General features: G+C 39.9%; 1 protein-coding gene across 4 annotated transcripts in view; it reads left to right on the top strand.

The window, feature by feature from the left end:
• Positions 1–3,962: 3,962 nt before the first annotated feature.
• Positions 3,963–19,256, top strand: part of CCDC171 (coiled-coil domain containing 171) — a 333,839-nt gene continuing 318,545 nt past the window's right edge. For 2 of the 4 annotated variants that reach the window (XM_040240019.1, XM_040240002.1), the window contains exons 1-2: positions 3,963–4,362; positions 12,005–12,162. In XM_040240019.1, the coding sequence (XP_040095953.1) occupies positions 12,119–12,162 (44 nt within the window). In that variant the 5' untranslated portion in view covers positions 3,963–4,362; positions 12,005–12,118. The remainder of the gene's footprint in view (positions 4,363–12,004; positions 12,163–19,256) is intronic. The other 2 variants (XM_040240011.1, XM_040239996.1) reach the window with 1 other exon arrangement.

Below are 19,256 nucleotides of genomic sequence, written 5' to 3'. Positions count from 1 at the left end.
GCCCACAGCATGTTGGATCTTGGTTCCCCAAACAGGCATCAAACCAGCGCCCCTTATGTTGGAAGCTCGGAGGTTTAACGCTGGACTGCCAGGGAAGTCCCTGAAACTTTTACTTTCAAAATTGCCCTGATTTAAGTGACTATGTATTTATTATAAAGAACAAAGGATAAAGATGGGATACTTTTTTGAAAAAAATGAGAAGACATGTGAAACCCCTTAGCATAGTGCTTGGCACATGTTTAATAAATAATGTGATCAGGGTTTAAATCTTTTATATTAGCCTATACATTTACAAACTTTTAATATAAGTCCACGTTTACCTCTTACTCCATTTATTTGCGTTTTCTGTTGCTAATCTGAATTAGAGGGAAGATTTATTGTGAAGTAGAAAGCAAAGTTGGAAAGGCAGGTAGTGACAAGAATAAGAGCCCTTGATTGATGGAAGAAAAGTTTGGGTTTTATCCAGTAAGGATTGAGGAGCCATTAAAAGAATTAATGAAGAGGGTAAGTAACATAGTCAGTGTTATGCTTCAGAAAGATCGTTTCCATTGTGGCACACAGTATGGGGATTGAAAGAGCGAAAAACTGGAGCTACCAAGGGCAACAGTTATATTCGGCCTTGCAGTTCTAAGAACTGAGACCAAAGCAGCATAATAATCAAGCACCTGGTGTCTGAGCCTTCTGGGAGAGGTTACTGAAGGGTCAAAAGGATGTGGCTTATCTGGTGCTTAAAAAACCCCTGAGGCTCAAATGTACACAATCAACTCCTAACACTCCTTAGTGTCGGAAAGGTGCATATGAGCCCTTAGGCCTACTTTTGATTTTTTTTCTATTTTTTGGTCCTCTCCTCTCAAGTTTCCAGGTTCAAAAATGCCCTAGATGCTTTGCACAGAAGGATATGGATGATTTGTGTTAGCCACAGAAAGGTCCTGACTTACAAGTGTCGATATGAAACAGTAAAAAAACAAATAAATGAAGATGATTAGTAGGAGGCATAGAAAGACCACAGGAGACAGAAAAAAAGTAATTAGCATTTGGTAATTCTCAGATGAAGGGATTGGGAGCCTGAGAGAGAAGAAAGATTCTCTAAACTTTTTTCATTTGGCTGTCTAAGAGATTGTGTGCATAAGTGCTCAGTAGCTCAAGTGTCTGACTCTTGCGACCCCATGGACTGTAGCCCACCAAGCTCCTCTGTCCATGAAATTCTCCAGGCAAGAATACTGGAGTGGCTTGCCATTTTCTTCTCCAGGGGATCTTCCTGACCCATGAATGGAACCTGTGTTTCCTGCATTGTCAGATGAATTCTTTACCACTGAACCACCTGGGAAGCCCATCTAAGAGATGAAAAGTTTCATAAATAGGTAGAGGAGCAGTTTGTGAGGCTCCAGTGAGAAAGAGAATTCAGCTTTAGATATACCAAATTTGATATTGACAGACATTAAAGTGGCACTGTTCAAATGAGAGTTAAAAATTCAAGACCAGAGCTCAGATTATGATATTATGATATGTGAGGTAGACATAAAAAACTCAGACTTGTGGAGCCAGAGTTCACACTTGTAGGAATGGATGATATCACCAAAGAAGCTAATATGGTAAACCATGAAGGTTGAGGGCAGAAACTGAGAAAATATCCTCTTAAGGGGCAAGAAGGGGATAACTGTTTCCTGTGCAGCAGCAAAAGGGCCAGAAGGCTGCCTGAACCCTGAGTCTCACCTATGCTAGAGAGAAATTTGAGCAATCAAAGTGTCAACGAAATCAAGGAGCCTGGCATTTAGTAATGACGTCATTATTGACTACAGAAGCTGTTTTGGTAGAGTAGGGGTGACGGATCAAATGATATCTCAAAAGAAAGACTGAGATGACTATTGTGATTCGAGGCTAAAAGAATAGTGGGGTAGATAGCATCTTTCCCTGCACCTTTCCTAAGCAGCAGCATGTTAGGTAAAGAAGAGACAACGCAGAATTGACCTTGTAATTACTAGAAACATGTAGAAAATCTCCAAGTATTTGGCAAGTCTGATTTGCATGCATGTGTCCAACTCTTTTGTGACCCCATGGACTGTAGCCCACCGGGCTTCTCTGTCCATGGAATTCTCCAGGCAAAAATACTGGAGTGGGTTGCCATTTCTTCCTCCAGGGGATCTTCTTGACCCAGGGATCGAACCCAAGTCTCCTGCATCTCCAGCACTGGGAGGTGGATTCTTTATGACTGAGACACCTGGGAAGCCCCAACAGTCTGATTTACTGTGTAATTATTAGAACTTTCTGCTCAGCATCCTTCATTAGCTCTGTTGCTTGGTAAACTAAGTATGACCTAGAAGGCCCTCTGTGATCTCCAGCCTGACGTCTTACTCCCCACACACCTCCAACCCCAAGATCACACACACACAGCTTTGTTCAGTTTTCCAAATGCCTCATGCTGTTTCTTTGTCCTGATGTTTGTAACTTCCATGTCTTCCAATTCCTTCTAACTTGTTGAATCTATAACCATCTTCCCAGATTGAACTTAAAGCTCTCTATAAAGCTTTTCTGGTTGTTCAGGGTTGACATTAACAGTGGAAAAGACCTTGATGCTGGAAATAATTGAGGGCAGGAGGAGAAGAGGGTGGCAGAGGATGAGATGGTTGGATGGCATCATCAACTCAATGGACATGAGTCTGAGCAAACTCTAAGAGATGGTTAAGGGCAGGGAATCCTGGCATGTTGCATCCATGGGGTCACAGAGAGACATGAACAACAACAGTGGTACCTTTGGCATTTCTTGCTGTACAATATTCACTTCTGTTATTTTAAAATTGTAAAAAAAGAAAAAAGGCCCTAATATCGTTAGTTTGCTGTAACTTCCAATTTCCTTTCTCCATGTTACAGTGGGCTATTTTTTCCTTTCCATAAACTCTTTGAAGCAATTATCCTCTTTCTGCCTAGACTATTAAGAAGCGAGATGTGCCTCCTTTCTTAATCTAAATGACTAAACTCAGGCCAATTAAAGTTTCAGTGCTACACGAATCAGGGAGGGCTTAATCTCAATTTGTATTTGCATTTATGACCGTTGGTTCTCCTGGGGACGAGGGAGACGGAAAGACGGCCCCTGTTACACCTGGTTTCAGGTTGATTACAATCGACACGGGACTATTTTAGCATAAAAGCCTCGATTTGTATTAAACACCTTTTTGGGGAGAGGAGGTAGTGGTGCTGAAGATATAATCCTTTATCAAAATCCCGCCAGTTTGCATTGTTCTCTGGGGAATAGGCTTTCAACCGACAAGGAACAAAAGAGGATTTGGTTTTCCAATCTCCCTGAGGCGTTAGCGGCTTCCAGGAGAAATTTAAGTATAAATTATCAGCGAGGAAAGCGTGTGTCGTGTGTGTGTTGCGAGGTTGGGTGGGGGCGTAGGAAGAGGAGGAGGGCAGGAAAGGGAGCTGGAGCACACGCTAAGGTGCCGAGGACTTTTTCGCGAGGTACCTATTTATGTGATATTTATAGTTAGAGGCGCTGCAACGGCATCAGCGCACTGACCCGCACTTTCCGGCCCCGTTTACAACCACAAGCTGGGATACAATCGGGATGAGAGGAGGGGACTAGAAGCGTCCGGCAGTTGGGAGCTGTCTAAACAGCGGGAAACCAGCCACTGGTGCAGAAGCCAAGCCCAGAGAATTTACCCCTGGCTCCGGCACCCCGAAGGAGGGCAGTGATACTAAGGATCAGCAGGAGATCTAGCTTAAATATGGAACACCTGGGATTGGACTTCTTAAGATTTTTATTCAGTAGGCGGGTGTCTGAGCTAGGGCTTAGAAACCGGCCTTTTCAGCCAGCTCTCTGGGGATTCTAGGACTGTGACCCGGGAACCTCACGCCGAGACTCTCTAAGGCGCGGGACCCGGCGTCCTCACGCGCGGAAAGGACGCGCCAGGAGCGGGCCGCGCGCGATGCCTAGCGCGCCGCTCCCCAGCAACAGCGCATGCGCCGGTTGCCTTCCAGCGAGGCCAGGCAGCTCCGCGGGCCCGGATCTTCCAATCCGAGCCCGGCGTTCTCCGAGTGCGTATCCTGGAGCTGCGGGCTGCGGGAGGAGGGAGGAAAGGGGCAGGCCGGCGCGGGGCTAGGGGCCCCCCGAAAGTCTGCGGAGGTCTGCTAGAGAAGTCTAGTCTCCGGAAGTGGCCGTTGTAAACACAGTCTCTCGGGGGCTGGTCTCCCTTCGTTCCCCGCTGTGCTATTCGTTTCCCTTCCCTGGGTCCTAGAGTCCGTCGGGTTCCAACAGTTTTTGCTCTGACCCAGTGGTCGGCCCGGGCCTCTTTCTGCCTTTGAGATTTGAAGCTGCCCCAGGGGCCGTGGGTGTGCAGTTTGGATCGCGGGAGCCCCCCTGAGGTAACCATCAGATGTGGGAGTTTGGAGGAGAAAGACTGGGCTGGGAGGTGTTGAGAGGGACGGTTATGGGGGGGCTGCAGTTAAGGTTATGAGGGACCCTGATTTAGTTTGAGGCTGGTCTGTCAATGGGGACTCGCCTCCAGGTCCCTGGGCTGGGCCTTTCCGCCCACCTGGAGGAAGATGCTTCTGGATCATCCTAGCCAAAGACCGCTGAGGACTGGCTAGAGTCCAGAGGGCAGGACTCAGAGGGCCTGGACTGGGAGCTGCTTAAGTTTACAACTCCGGATTGCTGGGCCCTTTTCCTCTCAAGAATTAGTAAGTCCTTCGAGGACAAGAACCAGATCACTTGCATCCCTTTTAATAAAAATGCCAGCCACACACTAGCTACTCTATAAATGTTTGATAAATGAAAGAATGAGTTGTGCTAGGCTGTCTTCTGTAGCTTCTACTTCATGACTCTTAAGAGAAAAGAGAGCTCAGTTGCTCCGTGCTGCAGAAGTGGAGTCTCCTTTTGACTGTTCTTTATTCCATGTGATATTTATCCTAGGTAGTTCCACTCCACCCCCCCCCCGCCCCCCGGGCGCCGCCCCCCCCCCCGTTTTAAGCAGATCTCCAATGATAACCACTTAAATTTACTTGAGAACCAATTTCAGTTGGTGTCCAAATCTTTTTGAACACATTACACATTGATGTTTTATTTAGTTGTTTTCATAATCTTGAAGGAGAGAACCTACCATTTTTTGTCACTTGTTTTATTGAAGAGTTAGTGTCTAGTAACAAAACAAGCAGAGAGCAGGAAAGGAACTTGGTTTTCCATGAAATGAAGAGGAAACAAAGGCAGTGTGCAACCTCCTACAAGGAAAGATGAAAGCAGTAATTTTAGTTTGGAGCTTTCTCTATCAGTTCTAGTGGAGACTTTTATTAGCTGTGTGACCTCAGGCAAATCACCTAAGCTCCCTGGGCATTAAAACACCTTATCTGTCAGATAAGAAGATAGATTGGATCTCTGAAGTCTCATTTAATCCTAAAATACTTTGATTGCCTCAACCCATTTGTCTTGATTTTGTTTTGATGAAAGAACCGAACATCTTTTTTAAAGGTGAAATATGTTTGCTAATAGACACTCACACTACAGATGTGGTTAGTATTGAAGACAGCACTGTGTTGTGAAAGATAATGGATTTAGGAGTCAGCCACAATATGAACTTGAATTCTAACACTCCCACTGGGTATCTTTATACACAAGTTACTCAACCTCTCCAAGCCTCAGTGTTCTCATCTGTGAAACGTGCATAATAATCTGTAGGGTATTGGGAAGATTCAGTGAGCTCCGATATGCTTCATGTAGTGTCTGGCATGCAGGAATTGTTCAATAATAGTTTTCATCTTTTCATTCCCCCTGCCCTTCCCCTTTCCCCTGATATATGCAGACACACTGAGAGAGATGAGTACATTCTGGATGACCTACAGAAGGACTCAGATGTGAGATAGGAAAACTTAGCTCTGAAATCTAAAGCAGAATTGTCTTTTTGGCTGGTACTTACTCTCAGTATGTCCAGACCATTGATCCCTTGTCCTCAATTGTCCATTAACTATTTCTAAAAAACTTCTTGATGAATGATGTACATAACATCCCCTAATCTGTTTTGGGGCTTCTCTTATGGCTCAGCTAGTAAAGAATCAGCCTGCAATGCGGGAGACCTGGGTTCAATCCCTGGGTTGGGAATATCCCCTGGAGAAGGGAAAGGCTACCCACTCCAGTATTCTGGCTTAGAGAATTCGGTGGACTGTATAGTCCTGTTTCGCAAAGAGTTGGACATAGCAACTTTCACTTTCTTTCTTCTCTTTTAGTGGGAATGGTGAGAATAGACCAACTTCACTGAGAGAACATAAAGATATTAACACATTAACACAAGAAACTGATTTAAACTTTGCCTTTATCCATCACTGTCCAATGGGTACCCTGCTTTTGGCCCAACTCTGTGAACATCCCTTCTGGATTGAGAAATTCGCTGGACGTCTGGGTCATCTTTTATTAAGACCCTGACTTGTAGTTTGGATGTGTGGAAGAATGATCTGTGTTTAAGAACTCGGCAGTACGGAGCAGAAGTGTTCCCTGACGTGCAAGGGACGCTACGGGGTGAGCAGTGTATTGAAGGTTAATGGCAAAGGTACATAACAAAGCTCTGGAGATAGCCAATTTGGATTTGAATCCTTACTCTTGTCACTTACTAGAGATGTGACTTTGGACAAGTGACTGAGTATCATTAAGCCCCAGTTTCCCAGGGTATAAAATGGGGATATTAACAGTATCTTCCCCTTGGGGTTGGTGTAGGGTGAAATGAGATAATCTAAGTGTGATACCTGGAGAAGGGATGTTTGTGTGTGCACAGTAGGAATGATGATGGAAGGGTGTGGTTTTGGGGTATCTATTTGTTCATAGATAATGGAATTATACAATATGTGTCCTTTTGTGTCTGGCTTCTTTCACTTAGCATAATGTTTTCAACACTCATCCATGTTGTGGCATATATTGGTACTTCATTCCTTTTTATGGTTGAATAATATTTCATGTTTGTTTATATATTGGTGAATTGATGGATATTTGGGTTTTTACTTCTTGGCTGTTTATGAACCATGCTGCTATGAACATTTGTGTACAACTTTTTACTAAAGTCCAGTAGTTGTCTTAGAATATGTCTTGGTGTTGATTGTGCTGGGTTCATGTCCTCAGATATGCAGCTTATTTTTTGGAACTCTGGATTAGAATCTTTTCATATTTGAGGAAAGTTTTCTTAAATTACAGTTTTTAGTGTTTGTTCTGTTTCCCTTGCTTTATCGCTTATTCAGTAACTTCTGTTATTTCCATGTTGGTTATTCTTTGTTTTCGATATATTTTCACATTCTCTTGAATCATTTTGGTCTTTCTCTTAAATTTTTGTTTAAAAATTTTACTTCTATTTCATTTTGTATGTCCTTTAAGAGTTCTTTTTAATCATGTCTATTTATTTTTGTTCTCTCTACTTTAGTCTTCACTGCAGAATTTTTTTTTTTTAATGTTTCTAATCTTTGATCTTGTGTCTGAGTTTTCTATTTCTGATTCCTGTTCTTTCATGCCTTATACCATTTTGTTAATGTCTTGTAGCTCATCTTTTTCAATACTTACTTTTGTTTATTTGACTGTGCCAAGTCTCAGTTTGGGCTCATGAGATCTTTGATCTTTGTTGCAGCAGCATGTAGAATCTTAGTTGCGGCATGTGAGACCTTAGTTGTGCTTTGTGGGATCTAGTTCCTGATCAGGGATCCAACCCAGGCCCTCTGCATTGGGAATACGGAGTCTTAGCTACTGGATCACCAGGGAAGTCCCTCTTGTAGCTTGTTTTGAAATAGTAAGTTATGATTTTAATCTGATTTGTGGACTTATCTTTCTGTCATTCTTTCATTACTCTCTTTCTCCTCATATTTGTATGAAATTTGAATACTCTGCTTTTCTGTTGCTGGTTTTTATGAAAGGTTAGTCTTCCTGAATTTTGAGCATGGTAAAGGAAAGCTTTTCAGAATTCACAAAACTGTCTTTTTTTTTGTTGTGAGTGCTTGGTATTGAGATTTCCTGGCTCTGTTTCCTCCTACAGTTTGGTCTGAGCTATCTCTTTACTTTGTCTTTATTTCCCCGGATTCCATTGTCTACTGATTCTCATTAGTGTGGGCCCCTGTTCAGGAAGGGCACCTTGGCAGGTCAGTAATGAAAGTCTGTGAGGCTGAATGGTACCTTCAAGACTCTCTTACCACATGTCTGTTTCATGTGTCAGTTTCAGCCCTTGCTCTCAGATTTTCCTGCCATGCTTTCCATTAACTATCTGTTGATCCTTTGGGGGTTCTTTCAGGGGGGTCTTGTTATTTCCCTCTGCTTTCTTCTGTATGGACACTTCCATGTGGGTTTTGTGGTTGTGGCTGGTTTGCCCTTATTCATTTGTATTTTGTTCTTTTTGTTGTAAATATTGTCCACAATTTTCTAGTTTTTCTATCTTGTTACCTTAGATAGGATTTTTACAAACTCTGCTATGTAAATTCATTAGGAAATTAACCTATGGAAAAACAAAGAGACATACACACATCGGCGGGGTTGATGTCAGAATCCATTTTGTACTTTACATATTAACTCTTTCTCTTTTCTTTTTAACTCTGCAAATGCGTTTTCAAGCTTCTTATCTGTATTCATTTTCTATTGTGTAACAAGTTACCACAAACTTAGGGGCTTAAAACAGCCCTGATTTATTATTTTTCAGTTTCTGTAGGTTTGGAATCTGGGCATTGCGTAGGTGGGCCCTCTGTTCAGAGTTTCACTAAGTTGCAATCAAGGTGCTGTTGGCAGTGTTCTTATGTGGAACCTTGACTTGAAAGAATTTGCTATCTTGTTCATTCAAGTTGTTGGCAGAATGTCTTTTTTTTTTTTTGTCTATGACATGTGGTTGCAGACTCGGCTTGCAGAATCTTGGTTCCCTGACCAGGGGTCAAACCTGTGCTCCCTACAGTGAGAGCGCAGGGTCCTGACCACTGGATCTCCAGGAAATTGCCCAGAATGTGTTTCCTGTATGATCGAGGGATCTGGCTTTTTACTGCCTTTGGGGAGGGTGCCTGCAGTTCCCTGCCAACTGGCCCTCTGCATCGGCAGTTCACAGTGTGACAGTGTACTGGAGGTTATGTCATTTCATCAGCTAGGACGGAGTCGTATATAACATAGTCATGGGAGTGCAGCCTGTCACCTTCGCCATGTTCTCTTGGTTAGAAGCAAGTCTCAGGTTCTGCCCAGTAAAGGGGAGGGTATTACACTAGAGAGAAACACCATGGGACAGAGATCAAGGGAAACCATCTGCCTGTTATGCTGTCTGTATCAGTGATCTGGAAATCAATGAAACTTGCATCTGAGCTAGGGAAGACCCTTTCTCTCTAGACGACCATTCAGGTTTGAAGATGTTAGATACCAAAACAGTGCATTGAAAAATCGTGGTTCTCATCAGTTTAGCTTTATTGAAACAATTATATTAAAGTTTGGTTAACTACCTTTTCCCACATTTCTCTGCCCAAGATCAAAACAAAGTCAAAAACACAGACATTATTAAGGCTCTAAGTATGTAAATTCTTTTCCTGTGAGGCAAATAGAGATTCTGTTTGTGTCACATAAGTTTGTACATGTGGTGTGTGTATGTATTTAATTTTTTTCACAGAAACAGAAAACATTATATATATGTACTTTTGAGCCTTGGACATTTTAGTATAAAAGAGTCCCTTCCTTCTAAACTCTTTTACTTCATTCTGAAGGCAGATTCTTTGGAGTCTGAACTTTGAGGGCATGGTGGTAAGATGAAAAGATTTTGAGACTCAGTATCAGAAGAGCTTGATTCTTTGGTGTCCTCTACTGAGTAGCTGACTGGCTATAGGCAAGTCATTTAAGCCTCTCTGTATCAGATGCATTTCTGTAATTGAAATGAGGATAATAAACCTCAGGTAAGATAATTATAGTTTACCTGTATCAACAGTGACCTTGTAGAATGAGCTTGGGCTTAGAGTTATATAGTTAGATAGTAATGAGTTGGAATTTTGGTCCTGTAACTATGTGACTTTTGACAGATTGCTTCTAATATCTGTCTTAGAATTGTCTTTTAAAAAATGGGATAATCTTTATATTGTGGTGTTGTAAGGATCAGAGTTCTATAGCTCTGTGTATAAAGTACCAGGGACAGTGCTTACTGCACTAGGTGTTCAATAAATTAATGATCGTGGTGTTTGTTTGTCTACCACTGTTCCCAAATGTAGTATTTAGGAGGAATAAAATAAAATGGGATTTTCCCCCTCATCTTAGTAAACATGCCGTCTTCTTTGTCTTGGGTCAAGCTATTCTGCATCAGCCGTGTGGATCAGTGTTTTGAAGATCCCCTTGTGTTTGGTTCTAGGAACCATTAGTCCTGTTCTTAGTACTGTGTTTGGATCTACATCTCAGTTGGCTTACTTGAGTCCTTCTTTCAGTGATCTCTCTCAGGGTTGTTTATTATGAGCAGGGACAGATCAGGTTAGATTTTGGTCGGGGGAGGTCTTCTAGCTATCTTTGCTACTGCTGCTAAGTCGCTTCAGTCGTGTCCGACTCTGTGTGACCCCATAGACGGCAGCCCACCAGGCTCCGCTGCCCCTGGGATTCTCCAGGCAGCATGTAATTTATAACATCAATAACATAAAATGGGAATGAGAAGTTAAAGAGTAGAGATGTATTTAGAAGTCAAGTTTAATTGATGTTCAATTAAGTTATCAGCTTAAAATGCTTTGTTTTATATGATGTTTTATGTAAGCCTTAAAAGGCAAGGGCAACCCACTCCAGTACTCTTGCCTGGAAAATCCCATGGAGGGAATCTGGTGGGCAGCAGTCCATGGGGTCACGAAGAGTCGGACACGACTGAGCGACTTCAATTTCACTTTTCCCCTTCATGCATTGGAGAAGGAAATGGCAACCCACTCCAGCATTCTTGCCTGGAGAATCCCAGGGGCGGCGGAGCCTGGTGGGCTGCCGTCTATGGGGTCACACAGAGTCGGACACGACTGAAGCGACTTAGCAGCAGTAGCAAGGATAGCTAGAAGACCTCCCCCGACCAAAATCTAACCTGATCTGTCCCTGCTCATAATAAACAACCCTGAGAGAGATCACTGAAAGAAGGACTCAAGTAAGCCAACTGAGATGTAGATCCAAACACAGTACTAAGAACAGGACTAATGGTTCCTAGAACCAAACACAAGGGGATCTTCAAAACACTGATCCACACGGCTGATGCAGAATAGCTCGACCCAAGACAAAGAAGACGGCATGTTTACTAAGATGAGGGGGAAAATCCCATTTTATTTTATTCCTCCTAATACTACATTTGGGAACAGTGATAGACAAACAAACACCACGATCATTAATTTATTGAACACCTAGTGCAGTAAGCACTGTCCCTGGTACTTTATACACAGAGCTATAGAACTCTGATCCTTACAACACCACAATATAAAGATTATCTCATTTTTTAAAAGACAATTCTAAGACAGATATTAGAAGCAATCTGTCAAAAGTCACATAGTTACAGGACCATCCAACTCATTACTATCTAACTATATAACTCTAAGCCCAAGCTCATTCTACAAGGTCACTGTTGATACAGGTAAACTATAATTATCTTACCTGAGGTTTATTATCCTCATTTCAATTATAGAAATGCATTGGACACCTACAATTTTACTAAGTAATTCTTCTATTTTTCCTTCATGATGGTGTGTATGCCTTGGCGGATTATTTATCATTCAAGTAATTATCATTCTATGCCCTGGCCTCTTGTATTAATTTTTTAGCCATATAATTTTTAAGTATGTTCATTATAAAGCAAAGCAGAGAGAAATGAAACTATGTGAAAACTAAGGCCAGATTTTTGCCTTATCAGGTACTCCTAATGCTAACACACTGGGTTATTGGTACAAAATATCTTTTAAGTGTCCATCAATAGATGAATGGATAAAGAAAACATTATATATATAAATATATATGCATACATAAAAGAAAAATCACTCATTGTCTCAGGACTCACGTAAGTAACTACTATTATATGGTTTACTTCAACAGACTTCAGTCCATGTAACCTGTAAACCACAGACATCTTGGACAGTTTAAATCATCAGTAACGAAGTATATTATTAAGCAACAGTGGGGTATTTTGAAAGAGTTGGAAGACTTGTCATGAATTCGAACACTTCGAGTAATACCCCTGGTGATATCCAGAGGTAAGCCTGCAGTATCTTCTACTATTTGAGGAATGCTTTTGGTTTGGAGGGACCATGGAGATATAAGTGGTTGGAGTGGCTGATTGTAAGAATTCTCATGAGATGGTAAGGAAAATGGAAATTTCATGGGACCGGAGGAGCAGGGGTGATGCCTGGTAAAAATCAGACCTGGGTCTGAAGACTTTATGTGGCTCTTTGTGCTCCTTTGTTAACTCAGTGCACAAAAGTTGGTGTCTGTACTTTCTCTGGTCCCTGGAGACTTGCTTATTCTTTTCCACTTCTCTAAATCTTTTCTTCTGCTTATTCATTATTACTTGGCTTGCCATAATGTGTGTTGCTCTGTTTTTCTCTTACTTCCTCATCGTCCCGACTGATTCATCCCTCTAGTTAAGCATTTTGTTAGTTTTAGCTCCTGTTGCTAACTGCTCCTTTACTTGGAGTTTACATTCTAAGAATTGCTGTTACTCACCTTTTTTTGTACCATTCATATCTGCCTTTGAGTGAGGTGTCTGCTTTTGGTTTATTCATTTCTCATGTGTATAATATAAAAACTCTTAAGTCTGTAATATAAAATGGAGCCATTCTGGAGAGTGCAACTCAAAACCTGGTTTACAAAGAAATAAGTACAGAAATTGAAAATAAGTGTTTAGAAACTTTTATAAGCACACTACAAAGTAATTTTCTGTTTGTTGAATCTGATAATAAATGCCTTAAGGTTGAATTTTATCTGTTTTTAAATTTTCTTTTTTAGTTTTCCCTTTTAAATATATTTTACAGAAGCAACAGGAGTAGGGTAGGGATAGTAATTGCTCACATTTAGAGAAGTCATTTCGTGCACCTTTTCAGCAGGAATGTGTGGGTGTGGCAAGTATGGTGGCAAACATGTACTTTGCTTTATAAATAGGATTTGCTATATAAACTTTTTCCACTTGTCTCCAGGAGCTACCTTATATTCTTTATGGAACAAGATAGAGAATAAATGAGTAAAATATTAACATTTTTCTTTGTTCAAATTTTATCTCAAGAATTCTTTCTTTTACCAGATGTTTCAAGGGTTAAGAGTGAAGTGTCATCAGTTAGTTCTCCACCTCTTTAGTGAAGATGGTTCAGATACTGCTAAACAGGGTATCTTCGAGGTTCCTTCTTGCTCTAATAGCTGATTTTATATATGCACATAGATATGTATGTTTTAATACATATTTTAATGCTGATAATGCATGTGTTTTTAGAATTATTTAAAAAAATAAGTGAATGAAACAATGAAACTGCTTATAATCTTACCACTTAAGAGTTAACACTGATAGTATTTTGGTTTATATCTGCACAGAAGTTTTCTTTTGAACATACACATATATTTATAAATACATATTTTAAAAATTAGAATAATATTTACAGTATTTAGTATCTTGCTTTTTCGATATTTGGGGGGACCAGCTTGCCAAATTAATATACATGTGTCATAATTTTTAATAAATATATCACTCTTCAGAATTCTAGAATTTGGACCAATGAAGTTATTTAAACTCTGCTGTTTACCACTGATCTACTTTCTGTTTCTGTAGATTTGCATTTTTTGAATAATTCATGTAAATGGGATCACACAATATGAGATCGTTTGTGTCTGTCTTCTTTCATTAGGCATGTTCTCTGGGTTTATCATGCCATAACATGTGTTAGCACTTTGTTTCTTCTTATTGCTGAATATTCCATTTTATGGACGTGTACATTTTGTTTAACCATCCATCAGTTGATGGACATTTGGATTGTTTCCACATTTTGCCTATTATATATAATGCTGCTGTGAGCACTTGTGTACAAGTCTTTGCATGGAAATACTATTTCATTTCTCTTGGGTAGATTCTTAGGAACACTATTACTTCCATCATATAGTAAATTTATGTTAACATTTTTAAGAAACTGCCAAATTGCATTCTGAAGTGACTGAACCATACTGCATTTCTACCAGCAATGTATAAGGGTTTTAGTTTCTCCACATCCTCACCAGCACTTGTTATTTTCTGACTTTTTGATTATAGCCAATCTAGTGAAAGTGGTATGTCATGGTGATTTTATTTTTATTTTCCTAAAGAGCAATGATGTTGAACATCTTCGCACTTGCATTTTTTGGCCATTTATGTATCTTCATTGGTGAAAAGCCTATTGAGATTGTTTGCCCAATTTAAAATTTTTATTGTCTTTTTGTTACCGAGCTTTAATAGTTCTTTACATATTCTGATACAAGTCTTTTATCAGGTATATACTTTGCTAATATTTTTTTTTCCCATTTGTTGGCTTGAATTAATTTTCTTAATAATGTCTTTTGAAGTGTAAGAGTTACTAATTTTTACAAAGTTCAATTTTTTTTTTCTTTATGGATTGTGCTTTTTGCTTCATATCTAAGAAATTTTTGCCCAACTTAAGGTCATGACGATTTTTCGCCTATGTTTTCTAGAATTTTTATACTTTTAGTTCTTACACTTAAGTCTGGGCTTCATTTTAAGTTACTTAAATATATATATATTTATTTATTTATTTGGCTGCGTCAGCTTTTAGTTGTGGCATGTGGGATCTTCACTGAGTCGCGTGGAATTTTTTTCCCTGCGGTGCATGGACTCTCTGGTTGTGGTCTGCAGGCTCAGTAGTTGTGCTCAGGCTTAGTTGCTCAGTGGCAGATGGTATCTTTAGTTCCCTGAAAAGGGATGGAACCTTTATCCCCTGCATTGCCAGGTGGATTCTTAACTGCTGGACTACCAGGGAAGTCCTTGAAGTTACTTTTTAATGTATGGTGTGAGGTAAGGGTCTAAATTTATCATTTTGCCTGTGGATATCGGTTGTTTCAGTACCATTTGTCTCTTCCATCAGGAAGCTTCTATAAGCCTCTTCTACTTCTCCATCAGAGGGCAGATAGACTGAAAACTACAATCACAGAAAACTAACTAACCTAATCACATGGACCACAGCCTTGTCTAACTCAATGAAACTATGAGCCATGCTGTGTAGGGCCACCCAAGATGGACGGGTCATGGTGGAGAGTTCTGACAAAATGTGGCCCACTGGAGAAGGGATGGCAAACCCTTCTTTTCTTTTCCCCAAAAAAAGAAATGCAAAAAAGCAAAATGGCTGTCTGAGGAGGCCTTACAAATAGCTGTGAAAAGAGAAGCAAAAGCAAAGGAGAAAAGGGAAGATATACCCATTTGAATGCAGAGTTCCAAAGAATAGCAAGGAGAGATAAGAAAGCCTTCTTCAGTGATCAGTGCAAAGAAATAGAGGAAAATAATAGAATGGGGAAGACTAGAGATTTCTTCAAGAAAATGAGAGCTACCAAGGGAACATTTCATGCAAAGATGGGCTCAATAAAGGACAGAAATGATATGGACCTAACAGAAGCAGAAGATATTAAGAAGAGGTGGCAAGAATACACGGAATTACTGTATAAAAAAGATCTTCACGACCCAGATAATCACGATGGTGTGATCACTCACCTAGAGCCAAACATCTTGGAATGTGAAGTCAAGTGGGCCTAAGGAAGCATCACTATGAATAAAGCTGTAGAGTGGGTGGAATTCCAGTTGCGCTATTTCAAATCCTAAAAGCTGATGCTGTGAAAGTGCTACACTCAATATGGCAGCAAATTTGGAAAACTCAGCAGTGGCCACAGGACTGGAAAAGGTCAGTTTTCATTCCAATCCCAAAGAAAGGCAATGCCAAAGAATGCTCAAACTATTGCACAGTTGTACTCATCTCACACGCTAGTGAAATAATGCTCAAAATTCTCCAAGCCAGGCTTCAAAAATACATGAACTGTGAACTTCCGATGTTCAAGCTGGTTTTAGAAAAGGAAGAGCAACCAGAGATCAAATTGCCAATATCTGCTGGATCATCGAAAAAGCAAGAGATTTCCGGAAGAACATCTATTTCTGCTTTATTGACTATGCCAAAGCCTTTGACTGTGTGGATCACAATACACTGTGGAAAATTCTGAAAGAGATGGGAATACCAGACCACCTGACCTGCCTCTTGAGAAATATGTATGCTGGTCAGGAAGTAACAGTTAGAACTAGACATGTAACAATAGACTGGTTCCAAATAGGAAAAGGAGTATGTCAAGGCTGTATATTGTCACCCTGCTTATTGAACTTCTATGCAGAGTACATCATAAGAAACGCTGGACTGGATGAAGCACAAGCTGGAATCAAGATTTCCAGGAGAAGTACCAATAACCTCAGATATGCAGATGACATCACCCTTATGGCAGATAGTGAAGAGGAACTAAAAAGGCTCTTGATGAAAGTGAAAGAGGAGAGTGAAAAAGCTGGCTTAAAGCTCAACATTCAGAAAACGAAGATCATGGCATCCGGTCCCATCACTTCATGGGAAATAGATGGGGAAACAGTGGAAACAGTGTCAGACTTTATTTTGGGGTGCTCCAAAATCACTGCAGATGGTGACTGCAGCCATGAAATTAAAAGGCACTTACTCCTTGGAAGGAAAGTTATGATCAACCTAGACAGCATATTAAAAAGCAGAGATACTACTTTGCCAACAAAGGTCTGTCTAGTCAAGGCTATGGTTTTTCCTGTGGTCATGTATGGATGTGAGAGTTGGACTATAAAGAAAGCTGAGTGCCAAAGAATTGATGCCTTTGAATTGTGGTGTTGGAGAAGAGTCTTGAGAGTCCCTTGGACAGCAAGTAGATCCAATCAGTTTATCCTAAAGAAAATTAGTCCTGAATATTTATTGGAAGAACTGATGCTGAAGCTGAAACTTCAATACTTTGGCCACCTGATGTGAAGAGCTAACTCATTTGAAAAGACCCTGATGCTGGGAAAGATTGAAGGTGGGAGGAGAAGGGGACGACAGAGAATAAGATGGTTGGATGGGATCGCCTACTCACTGGACATGAGTTTGAGTAAATTCCGGGAGTTGGTGATAGACAAGGAGGCCTGGCGTGGTGCAGTCCATGGGGTCACAAAGAGTTGGACACGACTGAGCGACTGAACTGAACTGAAGTACCATCTATTGATAAGATTCTCTTTTCCCCATTGAATTGCCTTGGCTGCTTTGTTGATAATTTATTGACTACATGTAGATATATGAGTTTATTTTATAGTCTCAGTTCTGGTACACTGATCTACCTGTCTGTTCTTCAATCAGTTCTACACTTTTGATTACTGTAGTTTTATGGGTTTTCGATTTAGAAGGTGCAAGTCCTCCCATTTGTTTTTCCTAAAGATTATTTTGATTTTCTGAGTTCTTTACTTCTCCATATAAATTTTTCGGTCCACTTGTCAATTTCTTTCTTTCTTTTTTTTTTGAGTGTAAAGAAGAGTCCATGTTCATTTGGTTTTGGTTTAGTAAGTCTGAAAACCTAATGCTTACAGAATAATCACAATAGTTAAAATAGTTGTCATGTTTAAGAAAGCAATTGTAAGTGGCTCCCACAGAGATCATCTCGTCGGCTTGTGTACGCATTGTGCTTCACACCATCAGGTTTACTCTGTATGGGCCTGGTTCTGAAACCTGTGGTGCTATATTTTTAAAAAGACAAATTATCCATGGATTAGAATGAAAACACAGTTTTTAAAATGTATAGATAAAAGATTTCATAAAAAATACGGAGTTTTTGCACAGGAAACCATTTTTATATATTTTTATTTTTTGAATTAATTTTTGCTAGAGCGTAGTTGTGGGGCTTCCCACGTGGCACTAGTGGTAAAGAACATGCCTGCCAGTGCAGGAGACATAAAAGAGACACAGGTTCAATCCCTGGGTCAGGAGGATCCTCTGGAAAAGGAAATGGCTGTCCACTCCAGTTTTCTTGCCTGGAGAATCCCATGGACAGAGGAGCCTGGTGGGCTATGGTCCATAGCGTTGAAAAGAGTCGGACACGACTAAAGCGACTTGACATGCACTCAGAGTATTAGTTGCTTGCAGCTTGTCAGTTTTTACAAAAGATAGAAGCTGCTGGGATTTTCGTAGGGAATATGTTGAATCCATATTCAGTTTGGAGAAAGTGACCACCTTAAAGTACTCGTCTTTAAATATATGTATGTAATGTGGAAAGACTTCATTTATTTAGGTCTTCAATTTATTTCACCAATAATTTGTACTTTTCACTGTAGAAGTCTTACACATCTCTTGTTAAATTTAATCCTAAGTCTATTTTTTGATGCTAGTATAAGTGGAATTATGTTTTAAATTTCTTTTTTAGATTATTTATTGCTGGTATTTAGAAATGTGATTGGTTTTTGTCTATTAATATTATATTCTGTGACCTTGCTGAAATTGTTTTTTGTTCTAGTCTTTTTGCTTCTTAATGAATTTCTTAGGATAATCTTGAAGGATCATGTCCTTTTTAATTACATACAGTTTTACCTCTTCCCTTCCAGTATTTGTGCCTTTTTTTTTCTTTTTCTTTCCTGGTTGCACTGTCTATAAGCTCCAACACAGTCTTGAATAAAAATACTAGACATCTCAGTTTTGTTCCCAGACTTAGGAGAAACTTTCGGTTTTTAAACTTTCACCATTAAGTTTGATGCTACTTTCTGGCAGTTTTTCATTTAGGCCCTTTCACAGATTGATAAAATTTCCTGGTATTCCCAATTTGTTGAGAGTTGTTTTTTTTTTTAAATCATAAATAGGTGCTGGATTTTGTTCATCTATTGAGATATGTAGTTTTTGTCCTTTGTTTTAGTAAAATGGTATTTTACATCGAGTTTCAGACATTGTATGAATTTTCTACTTTGGGGATAAATGCCAGTTAGTCATGTTGTAATTTAATTCTTTTACGATGTTGCTGGATTTGGTTTGCTAATGTTTTGTTGAGGATTTTTTGTATTTCTCTTCATGAAAGATATTGCTCTATTACCCTTTCTCTCTAGTGATGTCTGTTTCAGACTCAGAATGATTTTGAGAAACGTTTTGCCCACTTCTAATGTGAGGATTGGTATTATTTCTTCTTTAAAGTTTGGTAGGGTTTACTTGTGAAGTAATCTAGACTTGGCTTATGGTTAGATTTGAAATATATTAATTTAATGCTATAAGTCTGTTCTGATTTACATTTCCTTTTGAGTTACTTTTAGTAATTACTGTCT

Source organism: Oryx dammah, unplaced genomic scaffold, assembly GCF_014754425.2.
Source record: "Oryx dammah isolate SB20612 unplaced genomic scaffold, SCBI_Odam_1.1 HiC_scaffold_1, whole genome shotgun sequence".
NCBI lineage: Eukaryota > Metazoa > Chordata > Mammalia > Artiodactyla > Bovidae > Oryx > Oryx dammah.
This window is presented reverse-complemented; position numbering and strand designations above follow the sequence as displayed.